The 19,690-nt window shown below is 39.6% G+C and overlaps 1 protein-coding gene across 1 annotated transcript in view; it reads left to right on the top strand.

The window, feature by feature from the left end:
* The first annotated feature begins 2,242 nt into the window (after positions 1-2,242).
* Positions 2,243-19,690, top strand: part of VWA8 (von Willebrand factor A domain containing 8) — a 391,960-nt gene continuing 374,512 nt past the window's right edge. The window contains exon 1 of the mRNA XM_036757477.1: positions 2,243-2,547. Within this exon, the coding sequence (XP_036613372.1) occupies positions 2,376-2,547 (172 nt within the window). The 5' untranslated portion in view covers positions 2,243-2,375. The remainder of the gene's footprint in view (positions 2,548-19,690) is intronic.

Below are 19,690 nucleotides of genomic sequence, written 5' to 3' on the forward strand. Positions count from 1 at the left end.
AAGCGCTATTTTCTCATTGGGCCTTCTCTGTCTGCTCTTATCCCTACTGGTTCCCTCCTTTCTCACCCTGTTTTCTGAAGTATTATACTTACTATCTGCATTACTTTTTTTGAACTTTGTCACTTCTTTTATAAGTTGATCCTGAAGTAATGTATATGCTAGTAGAAACTGAATAAATATTTGTTGAATTTGAGAGTCTCTGATAGTTTCCTCTTTTTCACCACTGGCACAAATCACATATATGTCATTTGTGCTTTTTGAAAAGGCTGAAAACTTGCTTATTTTGCTTTTACTTAGACATAATGTGGCTCTTTCTATTTTGAGATGTTACTGAAACTGAGATTTCCCAGATATAAAAGATTTATTCTTCGACAGATTTGTGATACCACTAACACAAGGTATCCCAAAAAGTCTTAGTGCACATGCATTTCAAGTTTTAATAGCTTAAAATTTCACTAAGCCTCACAGGACACCACACATACACCTATCTATCTATCAGCCCTCCCTCACTCAAATCAAAGTCAACTGCAAGTCATGTCATCATTTCCCTGATGTCATGGTCCTCTTTGAGAATGAAGGACAAACACAACAGTATCTATCTATCTATCTATCTATCTATCTACACTGTCTTTAGCAGTACCAACTACAACCCACTCAACAGTGGCACTCTTGTCTATGGCCTTAGGATTTCACTCTATTATGCTGGGGGCCTTTCAGCTCTCTTGGTGTTGTATGTGCATACCAATGGAGCACAGGGATATCTATTCTCACTACATTTCTTTGATAGCCTTTATCCTACTTCCACAATTTTTTTATGGTAATGTATTTTGGTCTTTTCATGCCCACAAGGCATCTCTCTATCATTTCTGTGGGTAATCTACACCATTAATATTCTGAACACTCTCACATTCCATGGCTCCCAGGAAGAATATCTGGTTAAAATAGGCCTTCCTTAGTTCAGGGTGAAGAATCTGGTCATGAAAACCACTGTGCAATTTCCCAAAGATAATCCAGCTTACAGTCACCTGACTCAATTTTGGGTCCAGTTCACTGTTTCATGTCTGTCCAAGACATATATACTGATGGACCAGTGACTGATGAGACATCCATTCAACCACCTATTATAGTCTGGACAATAGAAATTCACTCACCCTAGGAAAATGACAATGAGAAAAAAAAGAACTCAAAGATCAGTGACTAAAGGTAAAGTCCTATTTCAAGCACTATGCCAAAAAACAGGGAGTGGAGCTTACAATGAGTAAGTATAGGTTCGTAATGATGACAATAATAATAATAATTAGGATTTATATATCGCAAAGCACTTTAGAAATAGAAGTTCCAAAGGTCTATGGTTTAATTGTACGCTACTAAAGCTTAAGACTGTACTAAGACTTTATTTTCTCACATGATCCTCACCACCCTGGGAGGTTGGTGTTAGTATTCTCTCCATTTACAGATGAAGAAACTGAGGCTAAGGATGGTTACCTGACTCCCCGGGGGTCTGACTGCCAGTGTCTGGTTAATGATACTATGGTGGTCGCATTATTTTCCTAAAACAAAAGCTGAGTCTCTTTCAGTAGCATCTCAAGGGCCACAGAGAAAACCATTTGCAAGACACGTGGCGAGTTCCCCAGGCCTTTAGGGGAACGAGAGACTTAATGACCACCTACATCACGCGCGACCGTGGCCTCGCGGGGCTGGGATGTCTGGACTCCCTGGCGGGAGGTAGAGACGCCGATCCTGCTGGGGGAGGGGAGGGCCTGGGACACCGAGTGACGCCACCCGGGAGCCCGGGGAGCTGACAAAGGGTATGCCCGGGAGCTGGGACGCGAGCCAAGTGGGCGCTGCTGGAAAAGCTCCGCCACTACCCGCGTGGGGCTCCGGGCCCCGGCGGCCAGTCAGAGAGGCCGAAGGGGCCGGCCGGCTCAGGTGACTGCGGCAGGAGGCGGGGCTGGGCCCGCCCCCCCCCGCCGTGACCCCGTCCCCCGCTGTGACCCCGTCTCTAGGCCTCAGCTCCGGCACCTGTCAGGCGGCGGGCTTCTGTCGGCGCTTCCCCCTCGAAGCCTCTTCTAGCACCGGAGCAGGAGCGGCCGGGCGCCCGCGCAGGAACCCGGAGAGAAGTGCACAGGAGGAGGGAAGGAGTTTCTGCACGGACCCGGTGCGGCACCGTTTCCGGTCCCCCAGAGCCGGCATCGCTGCACGCTCTGCCCGCTAGCCCCCGGCCGCGGTCCCTCTTCCGGCCGCGGTCCCTCTTCCGGCCTCGCGGCCTCTCCGCGAGCTGTGACCCCCTCCCCCTCTCACCCGCCCTCGGGCGAGGGGCTCTCGCTGCGGCGGCGGGGCAGCCTCGGGCCCGCGCTGCCGCCCCGCTTGGCATCATGCAGTCCCGGCTCCTGCTCCTCGGCTCGGCCGGGGCGGCCGGAGGCGGAGGCAGCGGCGGAGGCAGCTCAGCCGCGCGGAGAGTGAGGCTCATCCTGCGGCAAGTGGTGCGGGGCCGCCCGGGCGCCCAAGGGCTCCGGCTCCGGCACACCGGGGCGGGGGCCGAAGCAGGTAACTGGCCGCCTCCTGCGGGGCCGCTCACTCGCCCACCCTTCCTGCCCGCCTTCCCCACCCCAGCAGACTGCGTCCCAGGACGCGAATCCCGGCCCCAGCCGGCTCCCAGTGACCTTGACCTAGTCCCTTCCCCTCCTCTGGCAGGTGTGAATTGAGGGCAGCAGGCATAAACCCACTGTGAGCAGCCAGGTCAGGCTATGGGAGTGCTGGCCGCACCTGTGTCACAGTGACCTTGACCTAGTCCCTTCCCTTCCTCGGTGTAATTGGGGGTCGGACTTGATCTTCGAAGTCCCTTCCTGCTCTGACATTCTTGTGCCACTGTGAGTAATGTCCGGAGATATGGATTCCTACCAGAGCTCTGACACAGTAACCCTAACAGTAACAGCAATTGCTCTTTTCTGGCCTTTGGACACTGAGGAGGGACTTCATCCCTCTGGTTCCTTCCAGCTCCAGAATTTGGGGATACCACTTGCAATTCCTTTCCGGTCTCAACTCCCCTTTCCCACCCCTGTTGCCTCCAGACCTCAAAGCCTTAGGGTAGTTGCTAAGGCCAACACTGGTGTTGTGGATGTTCTCAAAGTCTGTGGTGTTCCAACTGGCAAATAGTGATACGATCGAATTTGTTCCATATAGGAGAGCCTTGGTCATGAGAATAATAATAAATCATAGTAACATTTCTCTGCATTCATATGTATGGATACTGGCCCCACTAAGACAAATTACAACCTTTCTATGATTTAGTAGACTTTTATTTTTAATTTAGAATATTTTATTTTGTCCCAATTACATGTGAAAGCAGTTTTAAACATTGTTTCCTTAAAATTTTGAGTTCCAAATTCTCTCCCTCCCGTCTCTACCCCCTCCCTGAGAGGATAAGCAATTTGACATAGGTTATACATATGCAATCATGCAAAACATTTCCATGTTACTCATATTGTGAAAGAAGACATGGACCAAAAAGAAAAAAGAACACCAGAAAAAAGTGAAAAATAGTATGCTTTGATCTTCATTCAGATTCCATTAGTTCTTTTTCTGGATATGCATAGCATTTTGCATCATGGGTCCTTTGGAATTGTCTTGGATCATCATATTCCTGAGAATGGCTAAGTCATTCACAGTTGATTATCATACAGTACTGCTTTTACTGTGTACAAAGTTCTCCTGGTTCTGCTCACTTCTCTTGGCATCAGTTCATGTAAGCCATTCCAGATTTTTCTGAAATCAGCCAGCTCCTCATTTTTTATTGCACAATAGTATTGCATTACAATCATGCATCACAACTTGTTCAGCCATTCCCCAATTAATGGGCATCTCCTCAATTTCCAATTCTTTGCCACCACAAAAAAAAAAACTGTTGTAAATATATATATATATATATATATATATATATATATATATATTTTACAAATAGGTCTCTTGCTCTCTCTTTTTCTATCTCTGTCTCTGTCTCTCTCTCCCCCCCCCCCCTCTCTCTCCCTCTCTCTCTTTCTCTCTCTCTCTCTCACACACACACACACACACACACCTCTTTAGGTTAGAGACCTAGTAGTGATATTGTTGGGTCAAAGGGTATGCACAGCTTTATGGCACTTTGGGCACAGTTCTAAACTGCTTTCCAGAATGGTTGGATTTTTACAACTCCACCAACATTGCATTAGTGTTCCAGTTTTTGCACATCCTCTCCAACATTTATCATTTTCCTTTTCTGTTATATTAGCAAATCTGATAGGTGTCAGGTGGTACCTCAGAGTTGTTTTAATTTGCGTTTCTCTAATCAATAGTGATTTAGAGCATTTTTTATTTTGGCAGGGCAACTGGGGTTAAGTGACTTGCCCAAGGTCACACAGCTAGTACATGTGTCAAGTGTCTGAGGCCACATTTGAACTCAGGTCCTCCTGACTCCAGGGCCAGTGCTCTACTCACTGTGCCACCTAGCTGCCCCTAGAGCATTTTTCTTATATGACTAGTGATAGCTTTGATTTCTTCATCTGACAACTGCTTGACTATCAATTGGAGAATGACTTGTGTCCTTATAAATTTGACTCAGTGCTCTGTGTATTTGAGTGCTTCTATATATTTGAGGAATGGAACCTTTATCAAAGACACTTCCTGTAAACCTTGTTTCCTAGCTTTCTGCTTTCCAGTCTTTGCTGCATTTGTTTTGTTTTTATAAAAACTTTTAAATTTTAATGCAATCAAAAGTATTCATTTTACATCTAATAGTACTTTCTCTCTTTTTGGTCATAAATTCTTCCCTTCTCCATAGATCTGACAAGTTAAACTGTTCCATGCCCCTAATTTGCTTATGGTATCGCCCTTTATGTTTAAATCATATACCCATTTTGACCTTATCTTGGTATATGGTATAAGATTCTGGTCCATACCAAGTTTCTGCCATACTGTTTTCCAGTTTTCCCAGCAGTTTTGTCAACTAGTGAGTTCTTGTCCCAGAACCTGGGGTCTTTGCGTTTATCAAACAGTAGATTACTTTGGTCATTTACTACTGTGTCTTGTGTACGTAATCTATTCCACTGATCCACCACTGTATTTCTTAGCCAGTATCAGATTATTTTGATGATTACTGGTTTATAATACAGTTTGAGATCTGGTATGGCTAAGCCACCTTCCTTTGTATTTCTTTTAATTCCCTTGATATTCTGGACATTTTTTTCTTCCAGATGAATTTTGTAATTTTTTCTAGCTCTATAAAATAATTTTTGGTAGTTTGACATGGTTTTGAATAATTAATTTAGAATTGTCTTTTTATTTTATTGGCTTGGCCTATCCATGAGCAATTGATACTTTTCCAGTTGTTTAGATCTGACTGTTTGTGTGAAAATTGTTTTGTAATTGTGTTCATATATTTCCTAGGTTTGTCTTGGCAAGTAGATTCCCAAGTATTTTATATTGTCTACAGTTATTTTAAATGGAATTTCTCTATCATTTGTGCTGGACTTTGTTGGTAATATATAAAAATGCTGATGATTTATATGGGTTTATTTTATGTCCTTTTAATTTGCTAAAGTTGTTAATTATTTCAAGTAGTTTTTTAGTTGATTCTCTAGGATTCTTTAAGTATACCATCGTATCATCTGCAGTGAGTGATAGTTTTGTTTTCTCTTTGCCTATTCTAATTTCTTCCATTTCTTTTTCTTCTCCTATTGCTATAACTAACTTTTGTGGTACAATTTTATATAATAGTGGTGATAATGGGAATCCTTGCTTTACCCCTGATCTTGTTGGTAAGGCTTGTAGCTCATCCCCATTACAGATAATGTTTTCTGATGGTATTAAATAGATGCTCCTTATCATTTTAAGGAAAGTTCCATTTATTCCCCTGTTCTCTAGTGTTTTTAATAGGTTTGGGTGTTATATTTTGTCAAAAGCTTTTTCTGTGTCTATTGAGATAATCATATGATTTCTGTTGATTTTTTTTATTGATATGGTCACTTATGCTGATAGTTTTCCTAATATTGAGTCAGCACAGCATTCCTGGCATAAATCCCACTTGGTCATAGTGTATGACCTTTGTGATATATTGCTGTAATCTCCTTGCTAGTATTTAATTTTTTTGCATCAATATTCATTAGGGAAATTAGTCTATAGTTTTCTTTCTCTGTTTCGACTCTCCCTGGTTCAGGTATCAGCACCATATTTGTGTCGTAAAAAGAATTTGGTAGGACTCCTTTTTGACCTGTTTTTCCAAATAGTTTATATAGTACCGGAATTAATTTTTTAAAAATATTTTTAAACAAATTCACTTGTGAATCCATCTGACCTTGGGGATTTTTTCATAGGGAGTTCAAATTCTTTTTCTAAGGTGAGATTACTTAAGAATTCTGTTTCCTCTTCTGTTAATCTGGGCAATTTATATTTTTGTAAATATTCATCTATTACACTTAGATCATCAGATTTATTGGTATATAACTGGGAACATAGCTCCTAATAATTACTTTAATTTTCTCTTCATCCTTTTCATTTTTGATACTGGTAATTTGGTTTTCTTTTTTTTCAAAATCAAATTAACCAGTGGTTTATCTATTGTATTGTTCTTTTCATACAACCAGCTCTTAGTTTTATATATTAGTTCAGTGGTTTTGTTTCAGATTTTATTAATCTCCTTTGATTTTTCAGTATTTCCAATTTGGTGTTAAACTGGGATTTTTAATTTGTTCTTTTTCTGTTTTTTTTTTTTTTAGTCACACGCCTGATTTATTGATCTGCTTCTTCTCTATTTTATTGATGTAAGAGTTTAGAGAGATAAAAATTTCCCTAAGTACTGCTATGGCTGCATCTCAAAAATTTTGTTTTCTCATTGTTGTCATTCTCTTTAATGAAATGATTGATTGTTTCTATGATTTGTTCTTTGATCCACTCATTCTTTAGGATTAGATTATTTAGTTTCCAATTAATTTTTATTCTATTTTTCCATGGTTCTTTATTGAATATAATTTTTATTGCCTTATTATATCAAAAGGATGCATTTAATATTTCTTTTTTTTTGTATTTGATTGTGAGATTTTTTTGTGTAGGTGGCATATACTGCTGAGAAAAAGGTATATTCCTTTCTATTCCTGTTCAGTTTTCTTCAGAGGTCTCTTATATCTAACTTTTCTAAAATTCTATTCATCTTGTTAACTTCTTTCTTGTTTGTTTTGTGGTTAGATTTATCTCGTTCTGAGAGGGGAAAATTGCAGTCCCCTAGTAGTATAGTTTCACTGTCTTTTTCCTCCTATAACTCTTTGTTAGATCTATTTATTTATTTTAATTAGATTTTTGCTTTTGTTTTGTTTTTATTCCTGCTATTTTTTTTTTTAAATTCAGCTGAAGCATAATAGATTCTGATCCAATCCCTTACTTTTACTCTGTGTGTCTCTCTCTGCCTCAAATGTGTTTCTTGTAACAACATATTATAGGTTTCTGGTTTTTAATCCACTCTCTGTCCACTTCTGTTCCATGGATAAGTTCATCCCCTTAATATACACAGTTATGATCACTAACTGTGTATTTCCCTCCATCCTTTTTTCCCCCTTTTTATCCTTCTCTTTCTTGCTGCTTTTCACCCTATCCTTCTTTACCAGTGTTTTACTTCTGACCAGTATTTTCCCCGATTTATCCTCCCTTCTCTCAGTCCTCCACCCCCCCTCCCTTTCCTATTCTCCTCTCCTACTTCTCTATAGGGTAACATAGATTTCTATATCCAACTGAGTATGCATGTTGTTACCTCTTTGGACAATCATTATGAGAGTAAGGTTCAAGCATTGCCTGCCACTCCGCACCCCCCCCCCCCCCTGCCATCTTTCTCTTTATTGTAATGGCTTCTTCTTGCCTCTTTATGGAAGATAATTTATCCCATTCTATTTCTCTGTTCTCTCTTCTCCCAGTGCAGTCTTCTTTCTCACCTCTTAATTTTGTTTTTTTGCATATCATCCCATCATAGTCAGTTTACACCAACATGCTCTATGTTGTGTTGTTGTTGTTGTGTTTGTCCTTCATTTTTGAAGAGGACCATGACATCAGGGAGATGATGACATGACTTGCAGTTGACTTTGATTTGAGTGAGGGAAGGCTGTGCAAGGTCACCAGCCTCACTTTTTCCTCCAGAGCCATCTGGATCCAGTGAGCAGATATTCATCAGGATGGCTGGAGATGACCCAGGATGCAATGGGAGACCCTGGCCCTTTTAGGCTAAGGCCTTTTCATGTACTCACTTAGAGTGAGGGAAGGCCCATTCAGTGAATAGGCCTCTTTAAGAAGTGAGTCAAGGGATAGCCCCTTTAATTAGAAAAAGAAAAAAAAGTCAAGCTGGGAGGGGAAGATCCTCAGCGTTGCTGTTCCAAAGTCTGAAGCTCATAGATCGGACCACAATAGGTCCCTGCTCAAGCTCCACTTAATGGTTATGTTTTGGGTCCTCTTGCCTTTGAGTGAAGGTCAATGGAAACTGTTTCTCTTTGGAACATTTTCATTTTTTAAAATTTTATTTGATTCTTGATGTCTCATGGAATCATTAGCTTCCACTTGCCTAATTCTCATTTTTAAGGAATTATTTTCTTCATTGAGTTTTTGTACCTTCTTTTCCATTTGGCCAGTTCTGCTTTTTAAGGAGTTGTTTTCTTCAGTGGATTTTTGCACATCTTTTTCCATTTTTTATGCTTCTTTTACCAAGCTGTTGTCTTTTTTTGTGATTCTCTTGTATCACTCTCCTTTCTTTACCTCATTTTTTCTTCTACTTCTTTTTTTTTTATTTTTAAAATCATTTTTTGAGCTCTTCTAGGAGTTCTTTTTGGGCCCGAGACCAATTCAGATTTATCTTTGAGGTTTTGCATGTAGATGTTTTGACATTGTTGTCCTCTTCTGAGTTTGTATTTTGATCTTCCCAGTTGCCATAGTAACTTTCTGTGGTCAGATTCTTTATTTCTTCCCTCATTTTTCCAGCCTCTTTCGTGACTTTTATGTTAAAGTTGGGCTCTACTCTTGTGTTGCAGGATGCCCTGTCCCAAGCTTCTTGCATGGCGGCCTCATGCCTCATTGCTGGCCTGCACTGGGGCCAGCAGGGCCCTGCTGCCAGATTGTGCTGGGGGCTGCAAGACCTTGCTGCTGGGCTGCCCTGGTGGTGGTGGGACTTTGCTCCTGAGATATACTCTGGCCTGGGAGCCATGGGGCCTTGCTGCTGGGTTGCATCAGGGGTTGTGGGGCCTTGCTGCTGGTCTGTATCAGGACTGCATGGTCTACCTGTTCTGGGGTTGGGGGTTGATGCTTCAAGGCCTTCCCTGTCCTAGAGCTCAAGCCCTGACTGCTGGCTTTTTCAGACTGCCTGCTGTGGACTGAGCACCCTTTTTACCCCAGTGAGACGGACCTTTCTTGCCGACTTTCTCAGTTATCTTGTACTCAAAAATTGTTTCACCCCATCCTTTTGTTGGTTTTGCTGCTCCAGAATTTGAGGCATTTTTTATAGTTGTTTGGAGTTTAGTTTGGGAGAGTTTGGTTGAGTTCCTGCCTTACTCTACCATCTTGGCTCCATCCTCCAGTAGACTGTTTTTGAGAGTTGATTTGGTTTTCTGAACTAAAGTGGCCCTGGAGTATGAGAGAATCCATCAGCCTTTAGTCAGTCAGTGCTTTTTGAGCTTGTTAGGACTTGAGTTTTTGTGTTGCTGGAGTAGGTTTTAAGAAACTGGGGTCCAGCATTTTACAATGGCTTCCAAGAAAGACTTTATTTTATTTTTTTTCCTTTTAAATAGTATTTTATCTTTTCTAATTACATATAAAGACAATTTTAACATTCTCTTTTTATATTAAATTTTGAGTTCTAATTTTTTTTTCTTCTTCCTCTCATCCTCCCTAAGACAGTAAACAATTTGATATAGGTTGTATATGTGTAATCATGTAAAACATATTTCCATAGTAGTCATGTTGTGAAAGAAGAAACAGAATAAAAGGAAAAAAGTGAAAATAGTATGGTTCAATCTATATTCAGACTCCATCATTTTTTTTTGGATGTGGATAGCATATTCCATCATAAGTCTTTTGGACTTATCTTGGACAATTGTATTGCTGAGAAAAGCTAAGTCAGTCGTAGTTGACTATTGCACAATGTTGCCAATATTCTGTGCAGTGTTCTCCTGTTTCTACTCACTTTACTTTGCATCAGTTTATGTAAGTCTTTCCAGGTTTTTCTGAAATCATCCTGCTCATCATAGCACAGTAGTATTCCATTATATTCATATACCAAAACTAGTTCAGTCATTCCTCAGTTGATGGACATCCATCAATTCTTTGCCACCACAAAAAGAACTGCTATAAATATTTTTTGTACATGGTGGTCCTTTTCCCTTTTTAATGATCTCTTTGGGATATAGACCTAGTAGTGGTATTGCTGGATGAAAGGGTTTGCAGTTTTATATCCCTTTGGGCGTATTTCCAAATTGGTCTCCAGAATGGTTTAATCAGTTCACAATTCCACCAACAGCATGTTAATGTCCCAATTTTCCTACATTCTCCCCAGCTTTTGTTATTTTCTTCTTCTGTCATATTAGCCAATTTGATAGGTATGAGGTGGTACCTCAGAGTTGTTTGAATTTGCATTTCTCTAATTAATAGTGATTTAGAGCATTTTTTCGTATGACTATGGAGATCTTTGATTTCTTCATCTGAAAACTGTTCATATCCTTTGACCATTTATCAATTGGGGAATGACTTGTAATCTTGTAAATTTGGCTCTATTCTATATATATTTGAGAAATGAGGCCTTTATGGGAGACACTTGCTGTAAAATTTGTTTGCAATTATGTACAAACAAAGTGTAGACGGGATACATTAGAGATAATCGTGTAGACGGGATACATTAGAGATAATCTCAGAGGGAAGGCACTAGCATTGAGTGATCAGGAGGTGATGTAGGAGGTGAGATTTTAGCTGAGACATCAAGAGAGCCAGAGAAGTCAGGACGTGGAGATGAGGGAGAGAAGTACAGGCACAAAAGATAACTAACAATGAAAATGCATGTATTGGAGAGGTAGGATGTTTTGCTATAAGAACAAGGAGTCAGTGTTACTGGATTGTAGAGGGGAATAAGGTATAAGAAGATTGCAAAGATTGGAATAGGCCAGGTTATGAAGGATTTTAAAAGCCAAGCAGAGGATTTTATATTTGATCCTGAAAACAATAAGGAATCCTTGAAGTTTATTGAATAGAGGAATAATGTGGTCAGACCTGTACTTTATTTTCCTTTCCTTGGAAAGCCTACTTACCTTCCTGCTCTTTTCTGAATATTTCCTTGAGAAAATAATTAGGATTAGTTTAAGCTACAGTCTGACCTTGATTCTACACTAACATCTCACCCTGATCCTTTATTGATCCTGAGCCTAATGCAGCACAGTTTCTGACAGACTCTGTCAAGGTGGAAAGGTTTTGAATCTTACTCTGAACGGATTCTATGTCTGTTTTTTGTGGTGAATCCTATGTAAGTTCAGAGAGGTTCATCACCAGAAGATTGGCTGTAAGGTAATAACATTGTTCAGCCATAGAACCCATAAAGACCATCCAGGAAGGCAGACAGAGACTATGAGTTGTATTAGTGTAAGGAATACCTCCTCAGATGAAATCATGGATCTTTTGAAGCATCATTTGAACTTTGTGCCACACCTTAAATTTGGTACCACTAGTTGTTTCTTAAAAATGTGCCATGGTGTTATTTAATAATAGCATTTATTAAATTCCTACAGAGCATTAGGTGCTAGAGGAGCTACAAAATTTAATAGGCAAGAATTCCCAAATTTCCTGGGGTTTACAGTTGAGTGGGAGAATAACTCATAATCATAGATAACTATAATACAAACCACTACATGCTAAGTACATTAGAAGGCCCATTAGGCTTTCTGGAGGAAAAAGTAGTAGACATTTTGGGTGGAATATTGAATGCATGGAGAGTAGTGATATGAGAGAAGGCTGGAAAATTAGGATGGCACCAGAGGCCAGGTCAACAGATTGTGAAGTTACCATAAAAAACAGGAAACCACTGAATAGAAATACTAATAACAATAATGAATAACAAAAATCAACAACCCTGTGCCATTATCTTCATTTACTAATGAGGAAACTGATACTCAGGGAGTTTATTTTCCTCATGATCACATAGATTGTAAGGGTCAGAGGTTGGATTGGAAGCCAGGTGAAGGATTGTAAGGTCAAGTGAAGTGGGATTTTTCGCTGTTTTTTATCTTGGAGTTAAGTTTCTGTAACACATTAAGTGCTTAATATAAGATTATTTTAATTAATTAACCATTAATCCAGCACTAAGTGCTGACCTCCAAGCTTCTCAGCACTAAACAATCAAGTGCCTTTGATTAAATCAAGAGCTGTCCATCTTTTCCTTGCTTCCTTGTAAATTTTCTTTTGTTCTCTGTTGTGCACTTTTTACTTTGTTCTCCCCCCCCCCCCCGCCCCTCCCAAGAATGCTACAATTAAACACATATATGTGTGTGTGTATGCACATACATATATACGCATACACACAAACATATATACATACATATACACATATGTACACTTACATAATATACTATTGAAATATTTTCAATATAATGAAATTACTGACTTTTGGAATCAGTGAAAGGGGAAAGGGCATAAACAGTTTTAATCAATAAAATGATAGAACTCTGACTTCAGCCAGTCTTTCCCAAGTAGTTTGCCCTTAAGCTTCTTTATAATACTTTCAAATCAGGATGGTTTCAAAAGATATAAAAAGGCATCTTCACTTTCTTTAATTCTATTTGGAAGCCTTTATCTTTTAAAAACTTTTCAGTGTATTTTCAAATTAATATATTCTGTAGATGAAAGAGTAATGAAATACATAATTTCTTTTCTGATTAATAGCATTTATGTGAGTTTATTTACTAAAAATAAATGATATTCAGTGACTTAGTTTAGAATGATAGTGATAAGGTTCATTTTTTGAATTATATGTTTATTCATATAACCAGCATAATTAGATGTTAAATTGCATATTATCATGTAACAATTTGTACAGACTTGTTAAGTCATGTTCATGTTCACTAACAATAATTATTATGAATTGCTTATGTTATGAACCATTTTTTCTTAGGAAGAATTAGATTTGGTTAATTATGTGTTAAGTATGTAGTCAAAATAGTTTTTATATGAAGAAAGCTATGTCACTAATTTAATTTACATTAAGATATAAATCTGGTATACTATGATATATGCTTCACTCCCTTTATTATTCATATTTAAACCCTTTCACTAAATGTGCAATGTGGCCCATATGCAGAATTTATCCATTTGCCAGTGGGCTGGCCTTTCTCCAAAATTGCAGATGGGATTTTCCCAAGCCAAGTATAGACAAAAGCTTGATTCAGCATTTTACAAAAACATTTAACTTAATTAAAACAAACAAACCCCTACTAAAATATTTTTCAGTTAAAAAATTAGAATAATTAAAATGCCCATGTGTTTGGAGTTCACAGTGAGTTAAGCAATGGCATTAATAAAAATATTTGGATATGTAGACAAAAGGCAGTAGGAAACATTTTATGGGACAAAGTATTTGCTGAATTAAAATGTACTAATATAAATCTCTAATTTTGTAATGAGAAGAAAAGCAAAGAACTTCAATTGTAGCACAATAGAAAGAAGAAAACTTCAGAAGTTTTGGAAAAATGAGAGGTCTTTTAAAAATAAAATTTACTTAGTAGCATGAAGAAAATGGAAATAATTCTGAAACATGATATAGTGGCTTGAAATTATACTGATACTTCATTTATCTGGCATTCTTATGGAATGATATATTATTATCCCTATTTTATATGTAAGGAAGAAACAGAGGCTTAGAGAGGTCACATAGCTAGTATAATTTGAAGTCAGAACTTGCACTCTGATCTTCTTCCCCTAAGACCAGTGCTGCTTCTTTTTAATCATAACACAACTGATTCATCTCCCTTACTAATTTCTTTGAGGGCATAAATTGCTTTTCATCAACCTTTGTATGGGTGGACAGATAGCCCTTGCTTTCCATTGGTATCTGTGCAACACTGACAGAATTAGAGAAAGGTCTTCCACATATTTAGATGAGTTTCACAGGATAAGAAGGGATGGTTGTGATTTGAATAGTTGGAGGGGATAGTTAGACAGATAACATCACAGATTCACCAAAGTATCTTCCCCAGAGCCTAGCAACTAGCAACAATGGGCGTTGCCTCACTCAAAGTGAGAACCTGAAAAACCCTTAACTTAAAAGCGCCAAAATCTCCCACTCTTTTCCTGGGCCATCTCCAGTTGTCCTGATTGATATTTGGCCACTGGACCCAGATGGCTCTGGAGGAGAAAGTGAGGCTGGTGACTTTGCAGAGCCCTCCCTCACTCAAATCAAAGTCAGTTGCAAGTCATGTCATCATCTCCCTGATGTCAAGGTCGTCTCTGAGAACAAAGGACAAACCACACAAACCATACGTATGAGCAACTACAAGCACTCTTTTCCGGCTGGAACTGTGACCAGGTTCCCTGCTTCCCTGGGGCTGCAAGCTCTGGTGTGCTGGTGCTGCATTTTGCCCTGGAACTGGGACCAGGATCTGAGTATGGGTAATGCAACAGAATCCTATGACTAGTGCCAGCAAAGGGACCCTTGTAATCTTCTTTTGGGGGGGGCAGGGGGAAAGGCAGGGCAATTGGGGTTAAGTGACTTGCCCAAAGTCACACAGCTAGTAAGTGTGTCAAGTGTCTGAGTCCAGATTTGAACTCAGGTCCTCCTGACTCCAGGGTCGGTGTTCTACTCACTGTGCCACCTAGATGCCTCCCCCCCACCTCCATAATCTTCTGACCAGGTATCCAACCCCTTTACTGTCTGTGTGCTGAGAACTCTGGAAGCAGCCTCTGCTGCTGCTGATTCAGTCACCCCCCAGGGCCTGCTACTGGTTCCTTGGGGCTCTGCTGGTGCTGGTATAACCTGAGCTCCACTCTCATTCTGGTTTGATAGACCTTTCTTCCAACTTTCTAAGTTGTCTTGGCTTAGAAAATTGTTTCAACCATTCTTTTTATGGGTTCTGCCACTCTAGAACTTGGTTTGAGGTGACATTTAAAGTTGTTTGAAGGGGAATTTGGGAGAATTCAGGCAAGTTCCTGGCTTTTCTTCACCATCTTGGTTCTTTCTCCTTGGTCATCATTTATACTGTTTTAACACTTTGTAGAGGAGGGACCAGATTAAAATGTAATTGGGAAATATCTAATGAAATAAGTTAAAATGCAACAGAACATAGATAAGGCTAATATGTAGTTTTCTGCACCACTATGTAGCTCACTGGCATCCGTATGTACTGTTTAATGGCCCACATTTCTGTTTGAGTGGGACACGGCTTTTCTAGAGCATAAATAACCCAATAATATTTAAGACATCAGAAAACTAATTAATTTCTTATACTTAAGCCCACCTAGCAAAATGGAAAGAATACTGCAGTCAGAATCAGCAAGCCTTGATTTGAATCCTAGCTTTGCTATGTCCTAGTTGTGTTACCTTAGACAAGTCAGTTATCCTGCTGGGTCTCACCTTGCTCATCAGTAAAATAACCAGAGACTTGACTAGATAATATTTAAGGTTCCTTTCAATCCTAAATCGAATGATTTTTCTCACTTTCTCTTGATTTTTCTGTAGAGAATGGTGAATTCTTTTTTTTTCTTTAATAATCCCATAGACTAGAGGTTCTTAAGCCTTTATGTCCTAGATCTCTTTGTCAGTCTGGTGAAGCCATAATTGCCTTTCTCAGAGTAATGTTTTTAAATGCCTACAATAAAATTTATAGGATTGCAAAGGAAATCAGTTATATTGAATTATAATTAATCAAAATATTTTTAAAATAAGTTCATGGACCCAGGTTAAGAACTACTACAATAGGGTAGCCCCCTTGAGTTACATAGTATAAGCTACTTAAAATGTAAAAAGGAACTAGGAGTTGAGTGGTTTAGTGGCTTAAGTGTATGAATTAGGACATTTAATAGTTTGGGACCATGGGCAAGTCATTTAATGTATCTGTAATATGGAGCTGATAATACCTGTAGCTTGTATTGTGTAACCTTTCTGTGAGCATCAAATGAGGTAATATGTAAACATTAAAGCTGGTTGTGATTATTTCTGCCACTAATTTGTATGGCTTTATTGTATTTCTCATTTTGTATAAGGAAGCAATATTTTCTTTATGGTAATGTGGTAAAGATTCACAAGTGAATTTAAAGAACTTTAAATTTCTTGAGTTAAAGATTTATCTTTGAGCATTATTCTGGTACATTCTTGTAGGAACCAAGAGCTTTCCTGTTTTTATCTTGATCAGTCACAGTTTCATAGTATGTAACTTTGTAATTCAGAAAGCTCATAATTCGGGGGTGGAGCCAAGATGGCAGCTGGAAAGCAGGGACTTGCTTAAGCTCTCCCCCAAGTCCCTCCAAACACCTGTAAAAAATGGCTCTGAACAAATTCTAGAGCTGCGGAACCCATGAAATAGCAGAGGGAGGCAAGTCTCCAGCCCAGGACAGCCTGAATGGTTGCTGGGAAGGGTCTATCTCACAGTGCTGGGAGCAGAACACAGTCCTGCATGGGCTGTGCCAGTACCAACCAGACCAGGAGTTGGGTGGAGCAGGCCATAGGGCCATGAATCATTGAGCTGTGGCAGTTACCAGACTTCTCAACCCACAAATGCCAAAGACCATGGATCAGGTTAGTGGGAAAACTGCTGGAGAGGGGTGAGAGCGGTCCGGCTCCAACCCTGGAGGTGGCGGAGATGGTGTGGTGGTGGCTGCGGCAGCAGCAGGAAGCTCCTGCGGCTGCTTCCAGAGCTCCAGCTATGGCTGCTTCCGGATTCCCTGGGGGAGGAATCAAGCAGTGGATCAGAGCAGGAGTGCAAAGAGTGCTTTGCTGGCACAGAGGCAGGTTCTCTTGCTGTGCCCTACTTGGATTTGGGTTGTGGTCCTGGTTGGAGGTTCTTGGGGGAGGAGGAACACTGCTGTGGCAGAGTTTGAGGTGACAGTAGAGTAGAAGTAGCTCTGAAAACAGTGTAGCCCCTAAAGCTTGGGACAAAGTACTCTCTACATGCACTCAGACCCTGACAAAAAGCTCAGGGGTCAAGTAGTTGGCTGGGAACATGACCAAGCAGCGAAAAAGGACTCAGACTCAAACTCAGACTATAGAATCTTTTTTTTTTGGTGACAAAGATCAAAACATACAGCCAGAAGTCAACAAAGTCAAAGAGCCTACATCAAAAGCCTCCAAGAAAAATATGAATCGGTCTCAGGCCATGCAAGAGCTTAAAAAGGATTTGGAAAAGCAAGTAAGAGAAGTAGAGGAAAAACTGGGAAGAGAAATGAGAGTGATGCAAGAAAACCATGAAAAACAAGTCAATGACTTGCTAAAAGAGACCCCCCCAAAAATACTGAAGAAAATAACACCTTAAAAAATAGACTGACCCAAAAGACAAAAGAGCTCCGAAAAGCCAGTGAGGAGAAGAATGCTTTGAAAGGCAGAAGTAGCCAAATGGAAAAGGAAGTCCAAAAGATCACTGAAGAAAATACCATCTTAAAAATTAAATTGGAGCAAGTGGAAGCTAGTGACTTGATGAGAAATCAAGATATTATAAAACAGAACCAAAGGAATGAAAAAATGGAAGACAATGTGAAATATCTCATTGGAAAAACCACTGACCTGGAAAATAGATCCTGGAGAGATAATTTAAAAATTATTGGACTACCTGAAAGCCATGACCAAAAAAAGAGCCTAGATATCATCTTTCAAGAAATTATCAAGGAGAACTGCCCTGATATTCTAGAGCCACAGGGCAAAATAGAAATTGAAAGAATCCACCCATCGCCTCCTCAAAAAGATCCCAAAAAGAAAACTCCTAGGAATGTTATGCCAAATTCCAGAGCTCCCAGATCAAGGAGAAAATACTGCAAGCATCCAGAAAGTAACAATTTGAGTATTGTGGAAACACAGTCAGACTAACACAAGATCTAGCAGCTTCTACATTAAGAGATTGAAGGCCTTGGAATATGATATTCTGGAGGTCAGTGGAGCTAAGATTAAAACCAAGAATCCCCTACCCAGCAAAACTGAGTATCATGCTCCAAGGCAAAATATGGATTTTCAAGAAAATAGAAGACTTTCAAGCTTTCTCAGGGAAAAGACCAGAGCTGAATAGAAAATTTGACCTTCAAGCACAAGAACCAAGAGAAGCATGAAAAAGTGAACAAGAAAGAGAAATCATAGGAGACTTATTAAAGTTGAACTGTTTTGTTTACATTCCTACATGGAAAGATAATGTGTGTAATTCATGAAACCTCAGTATGAGGGTAACTGAAGGGAATATATATAGATATAGATATACATATAGATACACACACACACATATACACATATATATTTATATATAGACGGAGGGCACTGGATGAGTTGAATATGAAGGGATGATATCTAAAAAAAAAATAAAATCAAATTAAGGGATAAGAGAGGAATATATTGAGAGAGGGAGAAAAGGAGAGATAGAATGGGGTAAATTATATCACATAAAAGTGGCAAGAAAAAGCAGTTCTGTAGGAAGGGAAGAGGGGGCAGGTGAGGGGGAATGAGTGAATCTTGCTCTCATCAGATTCGACCTGAGGAGAGAATACCATACACACTCCATTGGGTATCTTACCCCACAGCAAAGAAGGAGAAAGAAGATAAAAAAGATGGGGACGACAGAAGGGAAGGCAGATGGGGGAGGAGGTAATCAGAAACAAACAACTTTTGAAAAGGGACAGGGTCATGGGAGAAAATTCAATAAAGGGGGATAGGTTAGGAAGGAGCAAAATATAGTTAGTCTTTCACAACATGAGTATTGTGGAAGGGTTTTACGTAATGCTACACACATGGCCTATGTTGAAGTGCTTGCCTTCTTAGGGAGGGTGGGTGGGAAGGGAAGAGGGGAGAGAAGTTGGAACTCAAAGTTTTAAAAACACATGTTCAAAAACATAAAAAAAGTTTTTGCATGCAACTAGGAAATAAGATACACAGGCAATGGGGCATAGAAATTTATCTTGCCCTACAAGAAAGTAAGGGAAAAGGGGATGGGAGGGGAGTGGGGTGACAAGGGACGTCTGACTGGGGAACGGGGCAACCAGAATATATGCCATCTTGGAGTGGGCAGGAGGGTAGAAATGGGGAGAAAATTTGTAATTCAAACTCTTTTGAAAATCAATGCTGAAAACTGAATATATTAAATAAATTAAATAGATGAATATTTAAAAAAGAATTCTAGCATGATGTTTTCATAATTTTCTATGGACACATATAGTTGCATGTATTGTAAATGAGAATTCTTTCAGAAAATGTCTATAATGGAAATATTTTATATCTCTATGTTCAATTTTCAGTAATTTTTGGCATAAAATATGCTTAATTTTCTTTATTTTATTCCAAAATTTTCCCAGTTTCCCTTTTATCTCTGGAATATTACAGATTTTCTACATCTCTCAGACCAGTGGTCTTCAAAGTAAGGGAAGTACGTCTCTGCAAGGCAATGGTATGATCCCAAGGAGACCAGCGTATCATCTGCTGGAAGGGCAGGAAGGTAGTTCTCATTCAGCTCTCACCATGAACTTGTCTCCA

The sequence above is a fragment of the Trichosurus vulpecula genome, chromosome 4, assembly GCF_011100635.1.
Source record: "Trichosurus vulpecula isolate mTriVul1 chromosome 4, mTriVul1.pri, whole genome shotgun sequence".
NCBI classification, from domain to species: domain Eukaryota; kingdom Metazoa; phylum Chordata; class Mammalia; order Diprotodontia; family Phalangeridae; genus Trichosurus; species Trichosurus vulpecula.